The sequence below is a fragment of the Schistocerca nitens genome, chromosome 3, assembly GCF_023898315.1.
Source record: "Schistocerca nitens isolate TAMUIC-IGC-003100 chromosome 3, iqSchNite1.1, whole genome shotgun sequence".
Lineage (NCBI taxonomy): Eukaryota > Metazoa > Arthropoda > Insecta > Orthoptera > Acrididae > Schistocerca > Schistocerca nitens.
In genome coordinates this window covers 576,783,426-576,810,050 of record NC_064616.1, presented here as the reverse complement: position 1 = coordinate 576,810,050, position 26,625 = coordinate 576,783,426, and the positions used below count along the sequence as shown (strand labels likewise).

Sequence of the window (26,625 nt, the reverse complement as noted above, 5' to 3'; positions counted from 1 at the left end):
TACGTTGAAGTTCGTTTTTGATCCCTTCACTCAGTTTTCTTATTACGGAGACCAACCAGCTCAATGACCGTAGACGCTGCGCTACCGCGCCGGCAACTATTAGGCTATCCGACTCACGGCCAGACCCAAACTTCCCTATTTCGTCAACCATGTGTCTACAACCTGTACTCGTACATCGATTATGTATATTCTCGTACAGGCGAGACATTTCACGTGAAATTCCCTGCCTGGTGTCAGCGGATAAATGCGATATTACAGTGCCTTTGTTACTCCGAATTACGATGCAATGCTTCTTTGGGCATGCATAGCCGGCCGGAGTGACGTAGCGGTTCTAGGCGCTACAGTCTGGAACCGCGCGACCGCTACGGTCGCAGGTTCGAATCCTGCCTCGTCATGGATGTGTGTGATGTCTTTAGGTCAGTTAGGTTTTAAGTAGTTCTAAGTTCTAGGGGACTGATGACCACAGAAGTTAAGTCCCATAGTGCTCAGAGCCATTTTTTGACATGCATGTGTGTCCACAGGAAGAAGCACTGCGGCGATTACAGCCGTTACGAAGTACACGAGATGTATTCGTAGTTACTAATATGGACAATCATCAGCTGTATAATGGAATGATGACAATGATAATTTGTTCCGGACCAAGACTCGGAATCGGATATCTCGCTTATCGCATCCGGCCAGGGTGGCCGAGCGGTTCTAGGCGCTGCAGTCTGGCACCGCGCAACCGCTACTGTCGTAGGTTCGAATCCTGCCTCGAGCATGGATGTGTGTGTTGTCCTTAGGTTAGTTAGGTTTCAGTAGTTCTAAGTTCTATGGGACTAATGACCTTAGCAGTTGAGTCCCATAGTGCTCAGAGCCATTTGAAATCATCTCGCTTATCGCGAGCGGTCGCCTTACCATTAGGCTGTCCGAGCACGACTCACGGCTAGAAAAAATGGCTCTGAGCACTATGGGACTCAACTGCTGTGGTCATCAGTCCCCTAGAACTTAGAACTACTTAAACCTAACTAACCTAAGGACATCACACACATCCATGCCCGAGGCAGGATTCGAACCTGCGACCGTAGCAATCGCACGGTTCCTGACTGCGCGCCTAGAATCACGGCTAGACCCAATATTCCATATGTCATCAATCATGTGTCTATAGCCTGTACTCGTACATACATGATATATACTCTCGTACAGATGAGATATTTTACGTGAAAGTCGCTTGCCCTGTGTAAAAAAAAAGGTTCAAATGGCTTTGAGCACTATGAAACTTAACATATATGGTCATCAGTCCCCTTGAACTTAGACTACTTAAACCTAACTAACCTAAGGACATGACGCAACACCCAGTCATCACGAGGCAGAGAAAATCCCTGACCCCGCCGGGAATCGAACGCGGGAACCCGGGCGTGGGAAGCGAGAGCGCTACCGCACGCTTGCCTGTGTCGGCGGATAAAAAAATGGCTCTGAGCACTATGGGACTTGACTTCTGAGGTCATCAGTCCCCTAGAACTTGGAACTACTTAAACCTAACTAACTTAAGGACATCACTCACATCCATGCCCGAAGCAGGATTCGAACCTGCGATCGTAGCGGTCGCGCGGTTCTGGACTGTAGCGCCTAGAACCGCTCGACCACACCGGCCGGCGTCGGCGGATAAATACTATATTATAGTGACTGTATTATTCCGAATTACGACGCAATGTTTCTACGCATTGTTTGGGTCTGGTCGTGAGTCGTGCTCGGGTAGCCTAATGGTAAGGCGACCGCTCGCGATAAGCGGGAGATGCGGGTTCGACTCCCGGTCCGGCACACAGTTTCATTGTCGTCATTCCATTATACAGCTGACGGTTGTTCACATTCGAATTGCGAATACATTTGATGTATTTCATAACGGCTGTAGTCGCCGCAGTGTCTGTCCCTTTGCCGGCCGCGGTGGCCGAGCGGTTCTAGGCGCTTCAGTCCGGAACCGCGGTGCTGCTACGGTTGCAGGTTCAAATCCTGCCTCGGTCATGGATGTGTGTGATGTGTTTAGGTTAGTTAGGTTTAAGTAGTTCTAAGTCTAGGGGACTGATGACCTCACATGTTAAGTCCCATAGTGCTTAGAGCCATTTGAACTATTTTCTGTTCTTTTGGACATGCATGCATGTCCAAAAGAACATTGCATTGTAATTCGGAATAACAGAGGCACTGCAATATCCTTCACCTGTAGCTTATGGATGCATTCGCATCGTCAGTGTATCGAGTCCAGATTCTCGTAAGTCTCGAAGAAGCCGTTGCCTCGGGTCCAGGTTGTGCAGCAAGAGCCACCCAGATTTCGTACAATAGCGGCACATGCACAGTAGAGAAGTCGCTGTAGCGATGTATACCTAAAAACTAGCATTGTGTTTGTGTACGTAAATCTAAGGAAGCGAGCAGAAGTGAAGCAGTCGGTAATGGTGCAGGAGATCTCTACTTACACGGTGCTATTGAATAGTGGTATAAAAGTAGTCGGAATGGGCAGAGGCAGCGCGCAGGTACGCACCCGCTGCTCGCAGGGCGGCGACTAGGGGCGTGCCGCGCACGGCCCCCAGCAGCCGCTACGAGGCGTTGGCCGACGCGCTCGACTCGCTCGCCGAGCCGGACTCGCTGTCCGAGTCGTCGCGCCGGCGGCTGCGCGTGCGCCGGCGCGCCTCGGCGGGCGTCTGCGGCGGCGGCGCCTGCGGCTGCGGCAGAGCCAGCGGCGGGAACACGTTCTGCTGGAACAGGCCCGACACGTTGCCCACCGGCCGGTAGTGCGCCACCACCAGCACCTTGCCCGAGCGCGACCGCGCCTTGCCCAGCCCCACGTGCGTCGTCGACGCCCACACCAGCTGCGTGAAGTGCCCTGCAACACGTCAATAAATACACCGATGGCAATTAAAATTTTAACACTGGCAAGGATAGCAAATATACTATCTGATCAAAAGTGTCGGGACATCAATATACACTGAAGAGCCTAAGAAACTCGTATAGTCGTGCATATTTAAATACAGAGATACGTAAACAGGCAGAATACGGCGCTGCGGTCGGCAACGCCCATATAAAAGACAACAAGTGCCTGCCGCAGTTGTTAGATCGGTTACTTCTGCTACAATGGCAAGTTATCAAGATTTAAGAAAGTTTGAACGTGGTGCTACAGTCGGCACACGAGCGATGGGATACAGCATTTTCGAGGTAGCGATGAAGTGGGGATTTTCCCGTACGAGGATTTCACGAGTGTACTGTGAATATCAGGAATCCGGTAAAACATCAAACCTTCGACATCACTGCGGCCGGAAAAAGATCATGCAAATACGGGACCAACGACGACTGAAGAGAAGCGTTCAACGTGACAGAAGTGCACCCTTCCGCAAATTGCTGGATATTTCAATGCTGGGTCACCAACAGGTGCCACGGTGCGTAACATTCAACGAAACATCTTCGATATTTGCTTTCGGCGCTGAAGGCCCACTCGTGTACCCTTGATGGCTGCACGACGCAAAGCGTTGCGCCTCGGCTGGGCCCGACAACATCGACATTGGACTGTTGATGACTGCAAACATGTTCCCTGGTCGGACGAGTCTCGTTTCAAATTGTATCGAACGGATGAACGTGTACGGGTATGGAGACAACCTCTTGAATCCATGGACCCTGTATGTCAGTAGGGAACTGTTCAAGCTGGTGGAGGGTCTACAATGGTGTGGGCCGTATGCAGTTGGAGTGATATGGGACCCTGATACGTCTAGATACGACTCTGACAGATGACACGTACGTAAGCATCCATTCTGACCACCTGCATCCATTCATGTCCATCATGCATTCCGACGGGCTTGGGCAATTCCAGCAGGACAATGCGACACCCCACACATCCAGAATTGCTACAGAGTGGCTCCAGGAACACGCTTCTGAGCTTAAACACTTCCGCTGGCTATCAAGCTCCCCAGACATGAACATTATGGGATGCCTCGCAACGTGCTATCCAGAAGAGACCTCCACCCCGTCGTACTCTTACGGATTTGTGGACAGCCCTGCACGATTAATTAAGTCAATTCCTTCCAGCACTACTTCAGACGTTAGTCGAGTCCATGCCACGTCGTGTCGCGGCACTTCTGCGTACTCACTGGGGCCCCATACGGTATTAGGTAGAGTTATCAGTTTCAAAAATGTGTGTGATTTCCTAAGGCACCAAACTGCTGAGGTATTAGGTCCGTAGACTTACACACTACTTAAACTAACTTATGCTAAGAACAACACACACACCCATACCAGGGGGAGGACTCGAACCTCCGGCGGGAGGGGCAGGGCAATCCGTGAATGGCGCCTCAAACCGCGCGGCCACTCCGTGCGGCGTACCAGTTTCATTGGCCCTTCAGTGTATAACACAGAGTTAACCACTAGATGTCACGAGAGGTGGACCTACCAATGCAGGTTGTTACAAAAAGGTACGTCCAAACTATCAGGAAATATTCCTCACACACAAAGAAAGACAATATGTTATGTGGACAGGCGTCCGGAAACGCTTACTTTCCATGTTACAGCTCATTTTATTACTTCTCTTCAAATCACATTAATCATGGAATGGAAACACACAGCAACAGAACGTACCAGCGTGACGTCAAACACTTTGTTACAGGAAATGTTCAAAATGTCCTCCGTTAGCGAGGATACATGCATCCACCCTCCGTCGCATGGAATCCCTGATGCGCTGATGCAGCCTTCGAGAATGGCGTATTGTATCACAGCCTTCCACAATACGAGCACGAAGAGTCTCTACATTTGGTACCGGGGTTGCGTAGACAAGAGCTTTCAAATGCCCCCATAAATGAAAGTCAAGAGGGTTGAGGTCAGGAGAGCGTGGAGACCATGGAATTGGTCCGCCTCTACCAATACATCGGTCACCGAATCTGTTGTTGAGAAGCGTACAAACACTTCGACTGAAATGTGCAGGAGCTCCCTCGTGCATGAACCACATGTTGTGTCGTACTTGTAAAGGCACATGTTCTAGCAGCACAGGTAGAGTATCCCGTATGAAATCATGATAACGTGCTCCACTGAGCGTAGGTGGAAGAACATGGGGCCCAATCAAGACATAACCAACAATGCCTGCCCAAACGTTTACAGAAAATCTGTGTTGATGACGTGATTGCACAATTGCGTGCGGATTCTCGTCAGCCCACACATGTTGATTGTGAAAATTTACAATTTGATCACGTTGGAATGAAGCCTCATCCGTAAAGAGAACATTTGCACTGAAATGAGGATTGACACATTGTTAGATGAACCATTCGCAGAAGTGTACCCGTGGAGGCCAATCAGCTGCTGATAGTGCCTTCACATGCTGTACATGGTACGGAAACAACTGGTTCTCCCGTAGCACTCTCCATACAGTGACGTGGTCAACGTTACCTTGTACAACAGCAACTTCTCTGACGCTGACATTAGGGTTATCGTCATTTGCACGAAGAATTGCCTCGTCCATTGCAGGTGTTCTCGTCGTTCTAGGTCTTCCCCAGTCGCGAGTCATAGGCTGGAATGTTCCGTGCTCCCTAAGACGCCGATCAATTTCTTCGAACGTCTTCCTATCGGGACACCTTCGTTCTGGAAATCTGTCTCGATACAAACGTACCACGCCACGGCTATTGCCCCGTGCTAATCCATACATCAAATGGGCATCTGCCAACTCCGCATTTGTAAATATTGCACTGACTGCAAAACCACGTTCGTGATGAACACTAACCTGTTGATGCTACGTACTGATGCGCTTGATGCTAGTACTGTAGAGCAATGAGTCGCATGTCAACACATGTACCGAAGTCAACATTACCTTTGGTACGCAGCTCGTGGTCGTGCGGTAGCGTTCTCGCTTCTCACGCCCGGGTTCCCGGGTTCGATTCCCGGCAGGGTCAGGGATTTTCTCTGCCTCGTGATTACTGGGTGTTGTGTGATGTCCTTAGGTTAGTTAGGTTTAAGTAGTTCTAGGGGACTGATGACCATTGATGTAAGTGCTCAGAGCCATTTTTTCAACATTACCTTCCTTCAATTGGGCCAACTGGCGGTGAATCGAGGAAGTACAGTACATACTGACGAAAGTAGAATGAGCTCTAACATGGAAATTAAGCGTTTCCGGACATCTTTTGGTTGGTTCTGAGCACTATGGGACTTAACATCTGTGGTCATCAGTCCCCTAGAACTTAGAACTACTTAAACCTAACTAACCTAAGGACATCACACACATCCATGCCCGAGGCAGGATTCGAACCTGCGACCGTAGCAGTCGCGCGGTTCCGGACTGCGCGCTTAGAACCGCTAGACCACCGCGGCCGGCCATAACATCTTTTCTTTATTTGTGTGTGAGGAATGTTTCCTGAAAGTTTGGAAGTACCTTTTTCTAACACCCTGTATAAAACGAAGCGGGAAGTATCGTGTTGTCAGCAGAAAACAGTAACAGCAGAACACGAGCTGTGTGAGAAAAGTAATGAGACTGATAACATTGCGAGCGATCTAGTAGCGCTATGTTATCCGACTTGTGCAGAGTGGTGTCTTCATCCCACCCAGATGCTCAGTCCGAGTTTCAGCTCCATACAGCCATCACGTGAGTTTTCAGGGCGCGATAAGTGAAGTTACGTTTTTGTTGTCTGTTACGAATATAGAACAGCGGAATTTAGAGCAATGTTATCAGGTTTTGTGTTAAACATGGGAATCCGCGAGTATGACCTTTGAAGATTGGTTGGTTGGTTTGGGGAAGGAGACCAGACAGCGAGGTCATCGGTCTCATCGGATTAGGGAAGTATGGGGAAGGAAGTCGGCCGTGCCCTTTGGAAGGAACCATCTCGGCATTTGCCTGGAGCGATTTAGGGAAATCACGGAAAACCTAAATCAGGATGGCCGGACGCGGGATTGAACCGTCGTCCTCCCGAATGTGAGTCCAGTGTCTAACCACTGCGCCACCTCGCTCGGTGACCTTTGAAGAGTTGATACAGGCCTATGGGGAACATTCCCTATCAAAAGTACAATTTTTCCGCTGGCACAAGTCATTTTTGGATGGCAGAGAATACTTTGAAGATGAATCTCGCTCAGAGAGATCTTCAAGTTCAGAAACCGACGAGAATGTCAAACGTGTGCTTGCTCTTGTGAGATCAGTCCGACGTTAAACAATAATGACGATGAGTTACCTGTCAAACTTAAACACTTTCAGCGTATGTCAAATTTTGACCGAAAATTTGCACATGCGAACGGTTTGTGCCAAAATGGTACCGAAAAACCTCAGAAATGAGCAAAAGGAAAATTGAAAAAAACGTGTGCATTGGTCTTCTTGAGAGGATTGCCAATGACCACGAATGGTTCAGTCGTGTGTACAGGAGATGAATCCCGGATTTTTTTAGTGCGGTACTGAGACAAAGCGGCAATGTCGGGAGTGGCGCACTGAGACATTTCCTGTCCCGAGAAAGCTCGAAATAGCAAATAAAAGATCAAAACAATTCTGATTTACTTTTTTGATAATAGGGGTGTCGTGCACAAAAAAATTGTTTCTCCAAGACAAACTGTGAACCAAGTGTTTTACGAAGATGTGCATCATGACAACGCACTATGTCACACACTCACTTCAGTCATGGAATTTTTGACCTCAAAAGGCATTCCTGTTGTTCCACAGCCTCCTATTCACCTGACCTGAGTCCTTGTGACGTTTTTCTTTCCTCTAAATTGAAAAATGTCTTATTTCGGAAATTTGTGTTAAGATATTATGGGACCAAACTGCTGAGGTCATCGGTCCCTAAGCTAGCACACTGCTTAATCTAACTTAAACTATCTTACGCTAAGGACAACACACACACCCATGCCCGAGGGAGGACTCGAACCTCCGACAGGGGGAGCCGCGCGAACCGCGACAAGAGGCCTAGACCTCGCGGCTACCCCGCGCGGCGAAAAATGTCTTAAAAGGACGTTATTTTGGGACTTCGGAGAACATTCAAAAGAACGTGATTGACGTGTTAAAGGTCTTACCAGTTGGAGCCTTTCAGCGCTGCTACCAAGACTGGGAAGAGGACATCATTTTCGTTAAAAAAACCTTGGTGGATAAAAAAATCAATCTCATTAATTTTCTCACACACCGTAGATCGGTCAGGAGAGCTCAGTGACTTCGAACATGAACTAATCATTGGATGTCAGCTGAGTAACATATGCACCAGGGACATTTCAACCCCTCTAAAGCTGCCCACGTCTACACTCCTGGTGATGTGACTGTGAAGTCACCATCACAGCTAAACTAAGACCAGACAGACCTCGTGCACTGACGGACAGGGACCATCGAGCATTGCGCAGGGTGATTGTAAAAAATCGTATGAAATCAGCGGAAGGAATCACACGTGAATTCCGATTGTTACCAGCAGTCTAGATGGCACAATGACTGTGCATACCGAGATAAAACGAATGGGGTACAGTTCCCCATAAGTCAAACATTCCTGTAGTCAACGCTAAGCGACGCTTGAGGTGATGTAAAGAGCGACAGCACTGGGCAGTAGATAACTGGAAACGAGTGATTTGCAGTAATTAATCACGTTTGCAAATACCTGGAGAACGTTACCTGCCGTCATATGTGGTGCCAACAGTGAAGTACGGAGGTGTTACAGTACAGGTGTCCGCCCCCCCGTAGCTGAGTGGTCAGCGCGATAGAATGTCAATCTGAAGGGGCCCGGGTTCGATTCCCGGCTGTATCGGAGATTTTCTCCGCTCATCGACTGGGTGTTGTGTTGCCCTAATCATCATTATTTCATCCCCATCGACGCGCAAGTCGCCGAAGTGGCGTCAAATCGAAAGACTTGCACCCGGCGAACGGTCTAACCTACGGGAGTCCCTAGTCACACGACATTCACATCCATTCGAAATAGTTTGTTTTTTGGGGTTGGGACATGGTCCGTCACGGACTGCGAGGCCCCTCCCGCCGGAGGTTCGAGTCCTCCCTCGGGCATGGGTGTTTGTGTTGTTCTTAGCATAAGTTAGTTTAAGTAATATGTAAGTCTAGGGAACGATGACCTAAGCAGTTTGGTCCCTTAGGAATTCACACACATTTGAACATTTTTGAGGACATGGTCCCCTTGTGCGCGTAAGAAAAAACTAAATGCATAAGGATATAAACTCATACTACAGCACTGTGTTTTGCGTACAGCAGAGAAACAGTTTGGAGACGATGATTGTATCTGCATGACATTGCAGCCTGTGAGGCATCTGTGAGACAATGGTTTGTGGTCAATAACATTCCTAAAATGTTCTAGCCTGACCAGAGTCCCAACCTGAATCAAGTGGAACACCTTTGGGATGAGTTAAAACGTCGACTTTGCTCCAGATCCCAGCGTCCGACATCACTTACCTTTTCTGCTTTCGGCTCTTGACGAAGAATGGGCTGACAGTCCTCCACAGACATTCAGATACCTCCTTGAAAGTGTACACAGTAGCGTTCAAGCCGTCATAAAGACGGAGGTTGGACATATCCTTCATTATTGTCCGCTAATAGGTGTCCAGGCCAACGGCCTTGCCGCAGTGGTAACACCGGTTCCCGTCAGATCACCGAAGTTAAGCGCTGTCGGGCTGGGCTAGTACTTGGATGGGTGACCATCCAGTCTGCCGAGCGCTGTTGGAGTAGCGACTCTGGTCTCGGAAACTGACATACGGTCGGGAGAGCGGTGTGCTGACTACATGCCCCCCGATATCCGCGTCCAGTGGCGCCTATAAGCTGAGAATGACACGTCGGCCGGTCAGTACCGTTGGGCCTTCATGGCCTGTTCGGGAGGAGTTTAGTTTAGTTTTAATAGGTGTCCAGGTACTTGTGATCAGATAAGTCTAAAATGCAGACACACTACTTTGGACTAATTGGTGCGTATCCCAGTCCGAGTTATTGAAAGTCCAAATTATATAAATGTTCAGATTTTCAAATGTGTGTGAAATCTTATGGGACTTAACTGCCAAGGTCATCAGTCCATAAGCTTACACACTACTTAACCTAAATTATCCTAAGGACAAACACACATAGCCGGCCGCGGTGGTCTCGCGGTTCTAGGCGCGCAGTCCGGAACCGTGGGACTGCTACGATCGCAGGTTCGAATCCTGCCTCGGGCATGGATGTGTGTGATGTCCTTAGGTTAGTTAGGTTTAAGTAGTTCTAAGTTCTAGGGGACTGATAACCACAGCAGTTGAGTCCCATAGTGCTCAGAGCCATTTTTTGAAACACACATACCCGTGCCCGAGGAAGGACTCGAGCGTCCGCCGGGACCAGCCGTATATAAATGTTTTGTAATGTAATTCAAATGGTTCAAATGGCTCTGAGCACTATGGGACTTAACATCTGTGGTCATCAGTCCCCTAGAACTTAGAACTACTTAAACCTAACTAACCTAAGGACATCACACACATCCATGCCCGAGGCAGGATTCGAACCTGCGACCGTAGCAGTCGCGCGGTTCAGGACTGAGCGCCTGGAACCGCGGCCGGCTCTAATGTAATTACCTGAAGCTACAATTAGGAATGAAGCATGCAGTATATGTACTGGTTAAAGAAAATCTAGATCAATTGTAGTATTATGTGACGTACTGTTCGGTATGTTTAATTTAAAAATAACGAAGGTAATCGTTACCAAACAATGAAAAATAGGATTAAACAAACTACAGTACATATGCAAATGTTACATTAAACGAGTGTGATTGTCAGTGTGTTTGACTATTATTGGTACAAAGGAAAGGAACGAATAGAGGACAATAAACAAGCAGATAATCCTAATAAAAGAAATGACGCAGTTACAGGGACTTTACCTGGCTCATACAGATATGATTTTATGCACATAGACTGAAGCGGTGAGTGACAATTTTCACTCGCCGCTTCAGTCTATATACCGGGTGGTTATAATTAAACTTTCCCTATTTAATACATTATAACAAGGAAACTAATTACCATACGAGTACCAAACTTGGTAGCAGTAATGTCCAGAGTATGGGATGCAGGATTTCCATGCGTCACAGCGCCACCGTCTAGTTCCAACTATGGCCACCAGGTCCCAAGATCAGTCATCGTGATTCATGGTCTCACACATCTGACCAGTCGCAGTGAACTTGTTGACGTGTCAACATGAGCTTGGACAAAAGGAGCTGGACATTATTGGTGAAGCCCTATTATCAAACCAACAGTAATACTGCAGCTGCACTTCGAGAATATCACCAGCTGAAAGGATTATGAAAGGGTCCTCTTTCTCCACCTGCTGTGAGGAGCATGATGTAGTTCTAATCAACTGGAAAACTGGGCGTCGCTCCCGGAAGAGGCAGACGATCGGTTGCGCCACAGGTGGTTGATGAAACCGCTGTTGCAATGGCAGAAAACGCTGCACGCAATTCCCGATCGTCAGGCAGTGCAGGTGTTGTGTCATGACAGTTGAACATCCTGTGGTCTACTGTACGGAAGGTGCTTCGAAACATTCTCAAATGGTATCCGTACAAGATGCATATCGTACAGCAGCTTGTACTGCTGGACGCACAACGACGTATTGACTTCGCTCTCCACTTTCTCGCAAGGACTGAAGTTGACGAGGGACCATCCTATGGACAGACGAAGCTCATTTTTCTCCAACGAGTGAGGTGAACACACAGAATTGCCGACTGTAGGGATCTTTGCTCCAGTCACTGTGCATGAAGTTCCTCTGTATGGTGAACGTGTCACCGTATGGTGTGGCTTAACGGCTACGTTCATTATTGGCCCATTCTTTTTTGAACAGGTTGGTGCTCAAGGACCAAAGACGTGCAGTGTAGCAGGCCAGCGTTACTGCGATATTCTTCTCCGGCATGTCATACCAGCCCTACATGAAAGAGACGCATTGAAATCAACAGTTTTCATGCAAGATGAGGCCCCACCGCACATCGATCGCGAATTTCACTTGCTTCTCCGAAATACATTTGCAAACGATCGAATTATTAACCGGTCGATTCCAAATGCTTGGCCGGTGCGATCACCTGATCTCACTCCCTGTGATTTCTGGTTGTGGGGCACCTGAAGGACGGGGTTTACCAGGGGAACATTCGCACATGCGCTGATCTTAAGCATGGCATATTAAGAGAGGTAGCCAGCATACCTACAGAAATGCTTCGTTCTGCTGTGCAGAATGCAATCCTGCACTTTCAGACTCTTAAGGAGACTGATGAGCCTCCTATTGAGCCGCTTTTGTAGCAGTAATGGTATATGTAATGGTATGATGCACCGTAGCATCACGTTGAAAGTCTTTCATTTGAACTGATTCTGCATTATTTATCTTCCCCATGTCCTTGATATTAACGCTATCAAGTTTGGTACTCGTACTGTAATTAGTTTCCGTGTTATAACGTGTTAAATAGGGAAAGTTTAACTATAACCACCCGGTACATAAAATCCTAATAAACATAGGTCCGCAAAAAAATGGTATTCCCCAATAAGACTTATCACGACTGAGTGCATGAACACCTTATAACAGAGATCCAGAGTATCCAAACCGCAGCTAGGACAAACACAATACAAAAAGTGTACCACACGCCCACGATTCCTGTGAAGGTAGGCATCAGCACGTCTCCTCACCTCATCGAAGCCCGTACACGTTTAAAAACCCCAGCCGTGATTCGAATGCATTGACAGTCATCGATAAAGCGTCCCCGGAGTTCGTCAACACTATCAACAATGCTGGAAAACACCAAAGCTTTTAAATGCCGCCACGCAAAAGAATCCGACGTGGGAAGGCATAATACTGGCGACCCATGATTGAGACATTTGTTGAAACGCAGTTTAGCAGTACTTAGGTATCAGTAATGACTATAAAATGAAACAAGAGCAGTTTATCGCTTTGTAATTTACTTCTCACTTGCGGTGTTTCGAAATAAACCTAGCCTCAGACATCTGCAGTGATGTAACACTGACACGACTGCACTTGTATGTTTGCCGCATCTGGAAAACCATTTGTTCCCCGACCTATGTTTGTTAGGATTATCTGCTTGTATCGTCGTCCTCTTCTCATCCGTTTCGTTGATACCTATAATAGTAAAATATCCTGTATACACTACTGCACTATATAGTGCTGTATGTAGTCAAAAATGAATGTCTGCATTCTACTGGAAATTTATGTGCAACGTTTACTGTGGAATGGTATGTACTTCACGATTTATTTACTGCTGTCTTCTCGGTCTACAGTAATATGGTTCACAGCAGTCAAATGAGCAAAACTACTTGATGTTGGTTCCATAACAATATATTCAACTCCCATATCTGTTTATAATGGCTCAAAGAAGAAACTTACTTTTAGTTGAGACTCTTTTGTACACTGTTCTTTCATTACATATTGTCGCATATCTTTTAACGGAATGTAATACTTTTGGCAATCCGGATTGATGTCAATAAAGTTGATTAACCTGTCGAAATTTTCCCTTACCTTTAGTAGTTTTAACTTTGCTCTGTTACACTACATTCTCTTATATCACTGACGTCATTTTCTTCTCTGGAAACTTCTGGTGCATGTTCTTTTTTACATCCTCAGTCATCAACTGGTTTCTAGAATCTTCTTCATCTTTATATAGTCAGTAAGACGACATTACACTTCGCTTTAAAAAACCAATCATAATTATCGCTGATTTCCGGAACACTGAAGCCCGAACTAGTTAGGGTTTACTGTAACGAAATTTTGCTTCTTTAGGGTACGCAGTATGGATAAAGTATATAAGATAAAAATTTTAGCTCATTTTGGGTTATACATGGTGTGAAATTTAGTACATAGAGCTCCACCTTTGGCAGCAACAGTGGATAGAACTTGGCTAGGATGAGAAATGAGAGTACTTTATTCCATGCTGCTTCAACTTCTTGCCAAAGTTCACCAATCGTAGTGGCTGGCGATTGGTGTAGCATGCTAGTCTTTCGTCTACAGATGGCCAGATGTTTTCAGTGAGTGCGATATCTGGACAATCGGCTGGCCATGGCAACAGCCGAACATCCTCTGTATATTGGTATGCTGGGACGGGCAACATGTGGTCTTGCATAATCTTGTTCAAAGATAACATCAAGGAGACCTCGAAGTGGGGCATACCATCCTTTACACGCTAGATATGTAACGGTTGCTGTCCAAATAGCCGGTTATGCGAACCAGATGTGATAGTGTTGCGTACCCAACGGCATTCCATACCGTCATGCTAGGTGCTTGGCCCGTATGACGAAGACGAATGAAGTCTGGCAACGTTCGTTCTCCTCGGGGCCTCCACATACAGATACGTCCATCGTGATTCTGTCCGCAGAACTGGGGCTTGTTTGAGAAGACGACCTGGCTCCAGTGTTATCGCTGGACGCACTGCTGCCGGCGCACCTTTGTATGCTGCCACGCCAAGAGAATCCGCCACAGTGGTCGCTTTGCTGCGAGTCCGTGATGCTCAAAACGTCGTCGCACTATGTGGATATGTGTCATACTACCAACAAGCCCATTTCATGACTCTAGGTAAGTGTAGTGGACGTTCGAACCTGCACTGGACAGCGAACAATATGTCTGTCCTCTCAGGCGCCGGCCGAAGTGGCCGTGCGGTTAAAGGCGCTGCAGTCTGGAACCGCAAGACCGCTACGGTCGCAGGTTCGAATCCTGCCTCGGGCATGGATGTTTGTGATGTCCTTAGGTTAGTTAGGTTTAACTAGTTCTAAGTTCTAGGGGACTAATGACCTCAGCAGTTGAGTCCCATAGTGCTCAGAGCCATTTGTCCTCTCAGGCGATAATCGCGTGGGGTGGTTGGTTGGTTGGTTGGTTTTTGGGGAAGGAGACCAGACAGCGTGGTCATCGGTCTCATCGGATTAGGGAAGGATGGGGAAGGAAGTCGGCCGTGCCCTTTCAGAGGAACCATCCCGGCAATTGCCTGGAGTGATTTAGGGAAATCACGGAAAACCTAAATCAGGATGGCCGGACGCGGGATTGAACCGTCGTCCTCCCGAATGCGAGTCCAGTGTGGGTGGTTCAGATCTTGGTGGTGTTAAGTATGGCCTTACTGAACCGATCGATTCAATATTCATATGACGGGCATAGGATCTCGACCAACGTGAGCAGCAATACCGTGGAACGATAGCACGCAGTCAGGTTCCTGCCTTTATCGAATTCCGAAACGAGATCTTAGCACAAGCAACCAATGTTAAAATAAGATTTCTGAATCAGAAACCCTCTGCGTAGTGTTTCTTTATACACAAAAGATAAATGGCGCTACTTTTAGAAACTATCTAAATTAGGATGGTCTGACATGGATTCGAACCGCCGCCGTCCTCCCAGGTGCAAGTCCAGTTGCTCGCAGCTAGACTCCAGTTGCATGTTCCTCCAGCCAGGCCACCTCGTACACCACACCATCCCCGTGCTTATCACCTCTGGTAGCGTGAAAGGATTGACTGGTGAGTGGAATGGTGGTGGTCGTATTCAGTGAAGACTGAATGCCAGTATTCAGTTAATGATCGTGTTCGTGTAGCTATTTTACACGATGTGAATCATCTTCAGAGTAAAACTGCCTATGACATAAAGGCCAGAGACATGGCAACATCTTCTGGAGGGGACTATGAATTACTACTCTACTGGCCATTAAAATTGCTACACCACGAAGAGGACGTGCTACAGACGCGAAAATTAACCTACAGGAAGAAGATGCTGTGATATACAAATGATTAGCTTTTCAGAGCATTCACACAAGGTTGGCGCCGGTGGCGACATGAGGAAAGTTTCCTACCGATTTCTCATACACAAACAGCAGTTGACCGGCGTTGCCTGGTGAAACGTTGTTGTGATGCCTCGTGTAAGGAGGAGAAATGCGTAGCATCACGTTTTCTTTGATAAAGGTCGGCTTGTAGCCTGTAGCGATTGCGGTTTATCGTATCGCGACATTGCTGCTCGCGTTGGTCGAGATCCAATGACTGTTAGCAGAATATAGAATCAGTGGGTTCAGGAGGGTCATACGGAACGCCATGCTGGATCCCAACGGCCTCGTATCACTAGCAGTCGAGATGACAGGCATCTTATCCGCTTGGCTGTAACGGATCGTGCAGCCACATCTCGATCCCTGAGTCAACAGATCCGTTTGCAAGAGAACAATCATCTGCACGAACAGTTCGACGACGTTTGCAGCAGCATGGACTATCAGCTCGGAGACCATGGCTGCGGTTACCCTTGACGCTGCATCACAGACAGGAGCGCCTGCGATGGTGTACTCAACGACAAACCTGGATGCACGAATGGCAAAACGTCATTTTTTTCGGATGAATCCAGGTTCTGTTTACAGCATCATGATGGTCGCATCCGTGTTTGGCGACATCGCGGTGAACGCACATTGGAAGCGTGTATTCGTCATCGCCATACTGGCGTATCACGCGGCGTGATGGTATGGGGTGCCATTTTTTACACATCTCGGTCAGCTCTTGTTCGCATTGACGGCACTTTGAACAGTGGACGTTACATTTCAGATGTGTTACGACCCGTGGCTCTACCCTTCATTCGATCCCTGCGAAACCCTACATTTCAGCAGGATAATGCACGACCGCATGTTGCAGATCGTGTACGGGCCTTTCTGGATACAGAAAATGTTCGACTGCTGCCCTGGCCAGCACATTCTCCAGATCTCTCACCAATTGAGAACGTCTGGTCAATGGCGGCCGAGCAACTGGCTCGTCACAATACGCCAGTCACTACTCTTGATGAACTGTGGTATCGTGTTGAAGGTGCATGGGCAGCTGTACCTGTACTCGCCATCCAAGCTCTGTTTGACTCAATGCCCAGGCGTATCAAGGCCGTTATTACGGCCAGAGGTTGTTCTGGGTACTAATTTCTCAGGATCTATGCACCAAAATTGCGTGAAAACGTAATCACATGTCAGTTCTAGTATAATATATTTGTCCAATGAATACCCGTTTATCATCTGCATTTCTTCTTGGTGTAGCAATTTTAATGGCCAGTAGTGTACTTTCGTTTGCCTTTCGCGTTCACGGCAGAAAAGAGCAGTCCTTAAGCCATTAATCTGCTGTTTTTGATAGGAAAGCGATTTGCTGTTTCGTCACGGTTAAGGGCAAAAGTTCAAGGCCCTAAATGGTGTACAATATTTGCTCCGAGCAGGAAGATATCCAGATCTCTCCGCCATTGAAACACCTGATGAAGGATATAACTGATTAGTCCACAATTATTGTGGAAGTTACATCAAAATATGCAATATGCTTCTGAAATTTTATTGCAGGTTAAAGTCGCTACTACGTGATCGTTAGCATGTAAGAATTCAACCTTATGTTCCCGACAAGGAGGAGTGCGAGTGCACCGTCTACTGATGAGACTGTTTCACTGCTCCGTATTATGAAAATCTGCTTTATTTGCTCTGGCTTTGTCGTTATATAATGCTATCATGATGTATTACCTGTTACTTTAAGCTGCAGTGAACTAAAATGTTCCTTATGTTAACTGGAATATCCTTTTGAGACAGTGCATTATTTTCTGAGTCATTTGTGATTATCGAGCGAGGTGGTGCAGTGGTAAGGTACTGGAATCGAATTCGGGAGGACGGCAATTTAAATCATTTCCAGCAATCCAGCTTTAGGAACGAATGTGAGCGTTTAACGTCCCGTCAACATCGAGGTCATTAGGGACGGAGCATAAGATCGGATTGTTTCAATGATGGGGAAGGAAATCAGCCGTGCACTTTCAATGAAACCATCATGGTATTTTCTTGGAGCTATTTAGGGAAATCACGAAAAACCTAAACCTGGAAGGCCGGACGCGGACTTGAACCCTACTCCAGCTGTAGGTTTTTCGTGGTTTCCCTAAATCGTTTAAGGCAATTTTCGAGTTCGCCCACGTGGCGCTAAACTCTAATTTTCCTTCCTTCTTTTACGCTAGATATAAACGGATAGGTAGTATTGCTTGACATAAAAAACCAAGTAACTTATCACATTACATGTACTCCCATCCCCAACATCCTTCTAACCCGCTGTTAATAAGAAACACATTATGGATTGGCGTGTGTGGACGTGACATTTGCGAAGATGACTACGCATTTTTTGTGGGCATTTCGTGTCATATAGACCGTAGGCAATGCACGCTGCAGTGAACTTAAGTTCTGCTACCTATTTCAAAATGGTTCAAATGGCTCTGAGCACAATGGGACTTAACTTCTGAGGTCATCAGTCCCCTAGAACTTAGAACTACTTAAACCTAACTAACCTAAGGACAGCACACACATCCATGCCTGACGCAGGATTCGAACCTGCGACCGTAGCACTACCTATTTCGATGAGCTGTGTGTAAAATGTAATGATCATCTCTCATTATAAATTTCAGGTCTATAATTTAAAGGAACAACATGTGGAGCAGTGATAATGTATAGGCTAAAAGACGTTATGAAAGTATTTTGAAACGTGACTCACTGATACGAGACATTTGTCACGTGTAGAGACCCTCCAATAATGTCATACGGACCATGACGCCATAGTGTGGTGATACAGTTGGCACAACGGCTCGATGTACTACGGATCAGGTTGTTGATTACGATTTGTGGTAACGTCTTCATCTGCTGGAAATGGGGTCAGAACCACTGATGCTGTTGCTGATTACGACTAAACATTTAAGGTCATTAATTTACTATTCACCCTCCAGGACGGAATCAGTGCACCCCATTTACCTGCGTCTACAGTAAATTCTATTTGCAAGTGTGAGAAAGTTTTTTAAATATTTGCTTAGCATGTGTCTGAGGCGGGACGTGGTCACCGGCCCGGTATTCACCTAATGGGATGTGGGAAACTACCTAAAAGCCATACCTTGTCAGGCTGGCACATTGGCCCTCTTCGTTAATCTCCCTATCGGTTTGGAACCGGGTCCAGTGCGCCTCACCGTCCCGAATTCAAGCTCTTTAATGTGCACGGCTATCTGGGTGGTTCAGAGCCACTATACCCAAGATCTCTGTACTCAAGGACTGTGGCAGACACACTAAGTGCCTCCACACTGGCTTACCATGTACCCTGTCAGTCCAAAACATTCGAGACTGGATCGATAAAAAAAATAGAGAAAAGTTGTGATGGCGGTTTTAATTTTTCAGGTGTTCTACATAGTCTCACCTCCCACACTTGAGTGCAACGCACAGACGTTCGTATAACCATGTGGAACTGTCAGAAAAGTCCTTCTTTGGGATATTGTCCAGCTCGCGCGTCACGTTGGCTTCAATGTGTTATGTCGTCAAAGCGTTGACCCCTCACATGGATTTCTGTACTTTGTCGTTTTGTGGTAGGTTAATACTAATAACACCAAGTCTCGTCACCATACACGATTTTTTCCAGAAAAGCATTGTCCACCTTCTCCATTTCAATCAAGTCGTGGCAGGAGTATACGCATCGTTGTTTTTGTTCGGGAGTAAGGGTGCGCGGGAGAAACTTTGCAACACGGTTCTCTTCTTCACAAATTCTGGAGATTGTCTTGGACATTCGATTTAAAGATTTTTTCCCCGTTGCGATTTGTGATACAACAACATTGACAAAGCCGGCCGGAGTGGACGAGCGGTTCTAGGCGCTACAGTCTGGAGCCGCGCAGCCGCTACGGTCGCAGGTTCGAATCCTGCCTCGGGCATGGATGTGTGTGTTGTCCTTATGTTAGTTAGGTTTAAGTAGTTCTAAGTTCTAGGGGACTGATGACCACAGCAGTTAAGTCCCATAGTGCTCAGAGCCATTTGAACCATTTGAACATTGACAGAAACTGTCAGAAAAGTCCTTCTTTGGGATGTTGTCCAACTCGTGCTTCACGTTGACTTCAATGTGTTATGTCGTCAAAGCGTTGATCCCTCACATGGACTGGTCGAATACACATCTGTTGTTTACAGCTGTTAGTTCAAGCTGTCGCCGTAGTTACTGTGCCGACATCACTTATACCCCAGGAATAAAATTAGTCTTGGAACTTTTTGGACGGGCAGTGTACACGGTGTTCGGAAGTTCCAGTTACAAACTTCTAGGACCTGTACAGGGGAATGAATACATAATATTTTGGATAGGAACCAATGTACGGAAACGTACCGTTTCCGTTCTACGACGATTTCAATTCAGACGTTTAACTGATCCGCTTCTACTTGAGGAATTGAATAGGTGTGACGCAGTACAATTATTAGTCAAGAATTCGAAAGGAAACATAACGAAACATTTATCCAGAATGAAATTTTCACTCTTCAGCGGAATGTGCGCTGATGTGAAACTTCCTGGCAGATTAACACTGTGTGCCGGACAGACACTCGTTCGCAACTCGTGGTCTAGCGTCTAGCGTTGCTGTCTCTGTATCACAAGGTCGCGGGTTCGATTCCAGCCCGGGTTGGGGATTATCTCTGCCCGGGAACTAGGTGTTTGTATTGTCCTCCTCATTACAGCATCGTAATCATTCGCGGCAGTGACTGGTTTAGAGCGAATAAAAAAAACTTGGACTGTATAACAATTGGGACTTTGTACGGGCGCTGATGACCGCGCAGTTGTGCGCCCCACAAACCAAACATCATCAGACCGAGACTCGAACTTGGAGTCTTTGCCTTTCGAGGGCAAATGCTCTCCCACGTGCTCGCGAAAGGCAAAGGCTTCGAGTTCCAGTCTCGGTCCGGCACACAGTTTTAATCTGCCAAGAAGTTTCATCTAAGCGCACACTCCGCTATAGTCTGAAAATTTCCCTCTGAAAACATCCCTCAAGCTGTGCCTAAGCCATGTCTCCGCAATATCCTTTCTTCCAGAAGTGCTGCCCAAACATTTTGCTGTGAAGTTCGAAAAGTAAGAGCCATGAGGCGGGGTTGTGAGTCGTGGTTGGGTAGCTCAGTTAGTAGGAACTTTCCCGCGAAAGGCAAAAGTCCCGAGTTCGAGTCTCGGTCCGGTACACAGTTTTAATGAGCCAGGAAGTTCCATTCATTTATCACTCATTTGTTTCTATTCCAACTTAAGCAATACTTGTTTACATTACTCCAAAATAAAAAAGAACTCAGAATACTGTACGTAAAGAACAGCACTGATGCATTATAACAGCGGCTTGATGTGGCGACCAGCAACGTCGTTACAGACATTGTACCTAAAGAGCATGTTCTGGTACGCACCCTCCATCCCATCTGGTTTCTCTTCAGTTTCTAGTGCAGCTGGCACAGTTAGATCAGAAGATCTTCCTCTGTCTCTACAGGAGCTTCTTAAATTAAACTTTACAAATGATCCCACAAGAAGTAGTCCACAGGAGTTAAATCCGGCGACTGTAGCGGCCATGCGGTTAGACAACCTTGGCCTATCTATATATCCCTCAGCAGACGTGGACGTGTTACACATCCGAATTGAAACCGTCGTAGAACGGAAATTGTACGTTTCCGGGCATGGGCCCTATTCAAAATATTATGTAGGAGTAGTAGTAGTTGGCTCAAATGGCTCTGAGCACTATGGGACTAAACTTCTGAGGTCATAAGTCCCCTAGAACTTAGAACTACTTAAACCTAACTAACCTAAGGACATCACACACATCCATGCCCGAGGCAGGATTCGAACCTGCGACCGTAGTGGTCGCACAGTTCCAGACTGTAGCGCCTAGAACCGCTTGGCCACCCGGGCCGGCAGTAGTAGTAGTAGTAGTAGTAGTATGTAGTATGTTAACCGGGGACCTAGAAACGACGGAGAGGTTCCGTCCCCGCCGCAGCCGCAGTGGTCCACAACCCCACGACGACTACCGCAGTCCACATCACCCATCCGCCGCCTCACACCGAACCCAGGGCTATTGCGCGGTTCGGACCCCGGTGGACGCCCCAGGGAACGTCTCACACTAGACGAGTTTAGCCCCTATGTTTGCGTGGTAGAGTACTGGTGGTGTACGTGTACGTGGAGAACTTGTTTGCGCAGCAATCGCCGACATAGTGTAGCAGAGGCGGAATAAGGGGAACCAGCCCGCATTCGCCGAGGCAGATGGAAAACCGCCTAAAAACAATCCACAGACTGGCCGGCTCGCCGTACCTCGACACAAGTCCGCCGGGCAGATTCGTGCCGGGGACCAGGCGCTCCTTCCCGCTCCGGAAAGCAGAATATTATGCACACACTCTCCTCTACAAGTCCTAGAAGCTTGTAACGGTAATTTCCGGACACCCAGAATACCGCACAGACGCATGCTGTTCCACAACAGTTTATTCCTCTCAGTATCGATTAGAGCCAATGCTTTCTCGTAGACCTCGAAAGCTCTGCACATACGCATACGAGGGTGGTTGCTTGTTGAACGTGATACTCTAATTGCCTTCGAATATCTTTCGTTGTTTGAGAGCATGTACATTACAATTTAGTGATTTACGAAGGAATTTGATAGCTTTCACTGTGACTGGCCAGCTTTTGTCTTAACAATGGCTCACCAACTACAAGCTTCAGTAAATCTCGCTGTCGAGGCGCACATGCTTTATTCGTAAACATGGGCATCGACATCGACTCCTTTAGCTTCAATCTTGAGCAAAGCCTCAGTTATTGACTCGATGTCCAGTCGGCATGTCTAAGAGAATCGAAAGGAATTTTTATTCTTCGCGTAGCAATACCGCGTAGTTGTACTCCGCAGTGTTTATCAGGGTACTTCGAGCGATTCCTGATTGCTTTGACCAGAGTAGATCAGAAATGAAAAGTGTTAAGTTTGGATAGGCCCCAGGGCCTGTGTTCGGCAGCTGTTCGAAGGGACTAACTATTGCATCACCTCGATCGGTAATATTATTCTAGTGAAGCAGACGCTCTCGTTAAACTTCCAAAGTTTGTTTTAGTACTTTACTGCTTGGGATACATGGTTGTTCTTATGGACTTACTATGCAAGATAACGATAATATGTAATATACTACAGTCCTGTCTTTCTACTCCAGCTCTAGGCTCTGCAAAAGTAGAGAACAACTGAAATATACTCCTACGAAAGAATAAATCTGTAGTGTTAAGCTGGCTGCTTACCTGCATTGACGTTGGCATGCAGGATGTCAGGCTCCTTGAGGTAGTTGTACTGGCGTACCGCACTATACCAGTAGGTTACTACTTCCTGACCTGCAAACACAAATCGTCATAAACATAGATGTCAGCTGATATCTAAAACAGATATAGAGAAAGATCTTTTTCTGAAGAACAACTTATTTACTCCAGAAATGGATTAGTTCTTTACAGCACTCAAATTATATTTCTGAATGAGAGTCAGAGGCCGTAAGCATATGATTCATGCGAAAACGTGGAAAACCAAAAGCGAAAAGTAATCACTAGATAGAAATGAAGTCGGATGGAGTTCGTTGGTCATTCCGTTTACATTTTTCATCGAATATATTGAATGGGAAGTGATAAATGTGATGGTCTTTGTTGCTTGTAATAAGATTGACAAAAGGTAGCTATTGAATGGTATCGGCAAGATGCCTAGCAAAGATTTTGACTTAAGGACATAAAAGGAAAGAGAAGAAAGACGAGAATAATGTGGAGCGGGGTAAATAAAAGTCCACCTCCGTAGCTGAGTGGTCAGCGTTGCTGACTGCCATACGGTTCAAAAAAATGGCTCTGAGCACTATGGGACTTAACATCTGTGGTCATCAGTCCCCTAGAACTTAGAACTACTTAAACCTAACTAACCTAAGAACATCACACACATCCATGCCCGAGGCAGGATTCGAACCTGCGACCGTAGCAGTCGCACGGTTCCGGACTGAGCGCCTAGAACCGCTAGACCACCGCGGCCGGCCATACGGAAGACCCGTGTTTGATTCCCGGTACTGCCACGGGTTCTTCCTTTGTGAGAGGACTGGAATGAGGTGCACTTAGCTTCGTGATGCGAACTGAGAAGTTATTTGATCGAGTGGTAGGATAATTGATTACGGTCGTGAGAGCAGTGTGTTGACCCCATGCGACTCCATACCGCATCCAATGACGCCACTGCCAGATGATGAGCATTACGAAGATGCTTCGGGAACTCAAATGGGGATCCATGGAGGGAAGGCGACGTTCTTTTCTAGGAACGCTGTTGAGGAAATATAGAGAACAGGTGTGTGAAGCTGACAGCAAAACGTTTCTACAGCCGCCAACGTACATTTCGCGTAAGGATCACGAATACAAGATACAAGAAGTAAGTGCTCATATGGAGGAATATAGGCAGTCGATTTTTGCTTGCTCTATTTGCGAGTAGAAGAAGGAAGGAAATGACTAATAGTGGTACAACGTGCCCTCTGCCACGCACCGTACGGTGGTTTGCAGAGCACGCATGTAGATGTTTATGACAATGCGGTCGGTCGGTACAGATGTGTCCGCCAGGTCTTGTGGAAGTAAATAAAGTACCGACATAATAGATATCAAACCCAGAGCAAAATATTAAAACGTGTAAGCATTTCGCTGTTTAGGAAACAAAATTACACAAATGGCGGGAACTAGAAAGAGGGGAAGTGTCAAAGGAAAGCAGCGCAGATGAGAAAAGGATGCGAAGTAGAAGTAACCCGCAACACACAGCATTCTGGGGAAAAGGGGGACACACAGGCAAAGGGTCTGGCAAAATTTGAAATGTCGTGTTAGTAAGCATGTTACAAAACAAGTCGACAAATAAAATACGAAACTTTAAACAGAAGAAGTGAGCTGAGAACTTAACAGAAAAATCTTACTAGAAGAAGATAGGATGGTGCAATTTGCCTTCAAATACCCAACGAGAGTTAATTTAATAATAAAATGAACAGCGGTATGTAAATGTTTTAGGAGGAACCAAAGACACAAATATGAAGTACGGTTTACTAATGGCATTCATAGTATTAAATATTCGTAGAAAAAAGAACTGAACAGGATAGAAAGTCCGTACTACACCGTTCGAAAGTTTAATGACAGAATAAGAAACTGAACTCTTTTTCTGGAGCAAGGTAATCAGTATTGCGAGCATCTGCACAGAGCAGCTGTTTCGTTCGTTCTGGTCTACACCCTTCGTCATATTCCGAAAATAAGTCTAATGCGTAAAATATACTTTGCTCCTTCTGTGTCAGTTCTTAGTTAATTAAAATATGTATTGATTTTTTATTCCAATTGTTCCCTGAGGATAGTAATATAAGGTAGACACACATCACGAATTTCTTACTTGAAGGTATTAATTTGGTTATATAGTTATCTGAGCTGAAGTTTGCTGTGTAAATAGCAAATTATCCCAGATGTATTATCTGAGCGTTGACTTCTTAAGGCTACTTGCTGTAACATAAAAAGAGCAACGTAGCTCAGACCATTACATCTTTCATCTAAATCTTAATACACCCACCTACCTTTCCAATCGTCCGTTCTTAGTTATGTTCCGATTTTTTGCATTTCGTCTATTTTGAAACGAATGTCGCAAAGTTTTTTTCAGTGCAAAAATAGCTGCTTCTCCAATGGTCTGTTTGAGACTCGTCAACGTAACCTATAGTTTAAGTCTGTAGACTGAGCGAAATCTTCCGTATTACAAAAGACGTTGCTCATCCTGATTTAAATGTTTGCAGTCTGGGAGTATCTCTTTCAAGGTTCTCTCATGAAGCCAAAGTTATCTGTAAATTTTGAGGCCTTCGTTTGTTTTTTATGTGCATGAGGCAGTGGTCCGAGGCATATTTCTCTGCCCATTGGCTGTCTTCTAGCTGGAGACACCATCAGAGGCTCTAGCAACTCAGAAGCGAGTGACTGCGTGTGAGATCGCTCTCTAAGTTTTCATATTTTTTAGGTTCCAGATACATATTTTAACGGTTTTTGTGATAATATTTACTATATAAGTGACGTATTAGTGGTTTCTTCATTCAGCTCTGCCTTTCTTCTGTTGTGACGTGATATTTGTGAGTGTTTCGTATCGAGCAACTTAACCTCTTGCCTGTGTTTACATTCCGCGCTGACCAGTTGCAGCTGTAGCGGCGCATCGAAAGCTAAGTACTAATTAATTGGTTGTGCATAGTGATTTATTTAGGAACTTTAGTAGTCTTCAACCGGTGTTCGTGGTGTTTTCTGGTGAAATAATTTCAGAAGAACCTTTTGGGAACTGTTTACAGCTCGTTACTGTGTGATTAGACGTTTGATTCTCTTTCTGTATTAGTCTTTTGTTATATTCACATTTGTTGTTTATTAATACTGTTAATAATAGTAGTTACTTCCCTTGTAGAGTAAGTTTGTGATTATTGTAGTCAGGTTTTTAGCATCTTCTTATTGTAGTAGCGGAACTTAGAAAAAGTAAAATTTTACCATGAGTGAGAAGTGTGGGCTTTGCCGTAGGTTCGTGAGTAGTGGATTGCGGTGTGACACTTGTTCGAAGTATTTTCACTGGGGGGAATGCAGTGGGGAAGCCAGTGGGCATTCTGGTGAGATCCTCTCCTGGAACTGCAGGTTATGTAGCAAGAGTAAACTGATAGAGGAGCAGGAGCGTAAGATCTGTGCCCTTCAGGTGCAGTTGAAAAACGCACAGGAGGAGCTAGATAGGATGAGGAGGGAGAAGGGGGTTGGGGAATGGGAGCTGGCTGTTGGCAAGAGATCTGCTAGGAGAAGAAGATTTTCAGATAGTTTTACTATTGGTGTTTACAATAGATATGACCAACTGTCAGAGTCTAGTGGAGAGGAATCTCTAGTAGCTGTAGATGTAGGAAGTATGCAGCAGACCTCAGTAGTTACTGTGCCTAGAACAGTTGCAAAGTCGAAGAG

General features: G+C 46.2%; 1 protein-coding gene and 1 pseudogene across 1 annotated transcript in view; one reads left to right on the top strand and one right to left on the bottom strand.

Moving 5' to 3' along the window:
- Positions 1-2,567: 2,567 nt before the first annotated feature.
- The window catches only part of LOC126249347 (Golgi-associated plant pathogenesis-related protein 1-like), a 124,473-nt gene continuing 100,415 nt past the window's right edge, over positions 2,568-26,625 (bottom strand). Inside the window, exons 4-6 of the mRNA XM_049951001.1 lie at positions 22,924-23,013; positions 2,686-2,854; positions 2,568-2,616 (exon numbers count right to left, since the gene is read on the bottom strand). Coding sequence (XP_049806958.1) covers positions 2,568-2,616; positions 2,686-2,854; positions 22,924-23,013 — 308 coding nt within the window. The remainder of the gene's footprint in view (positions 2,617-2,685; positions 2,855-22,923; positions 23,014-26,625) is intronic.
- On the top strand, positions 9,505-9,622 carry LOC126250042 (5S ribosomal RNA; annotated as a pseudogene).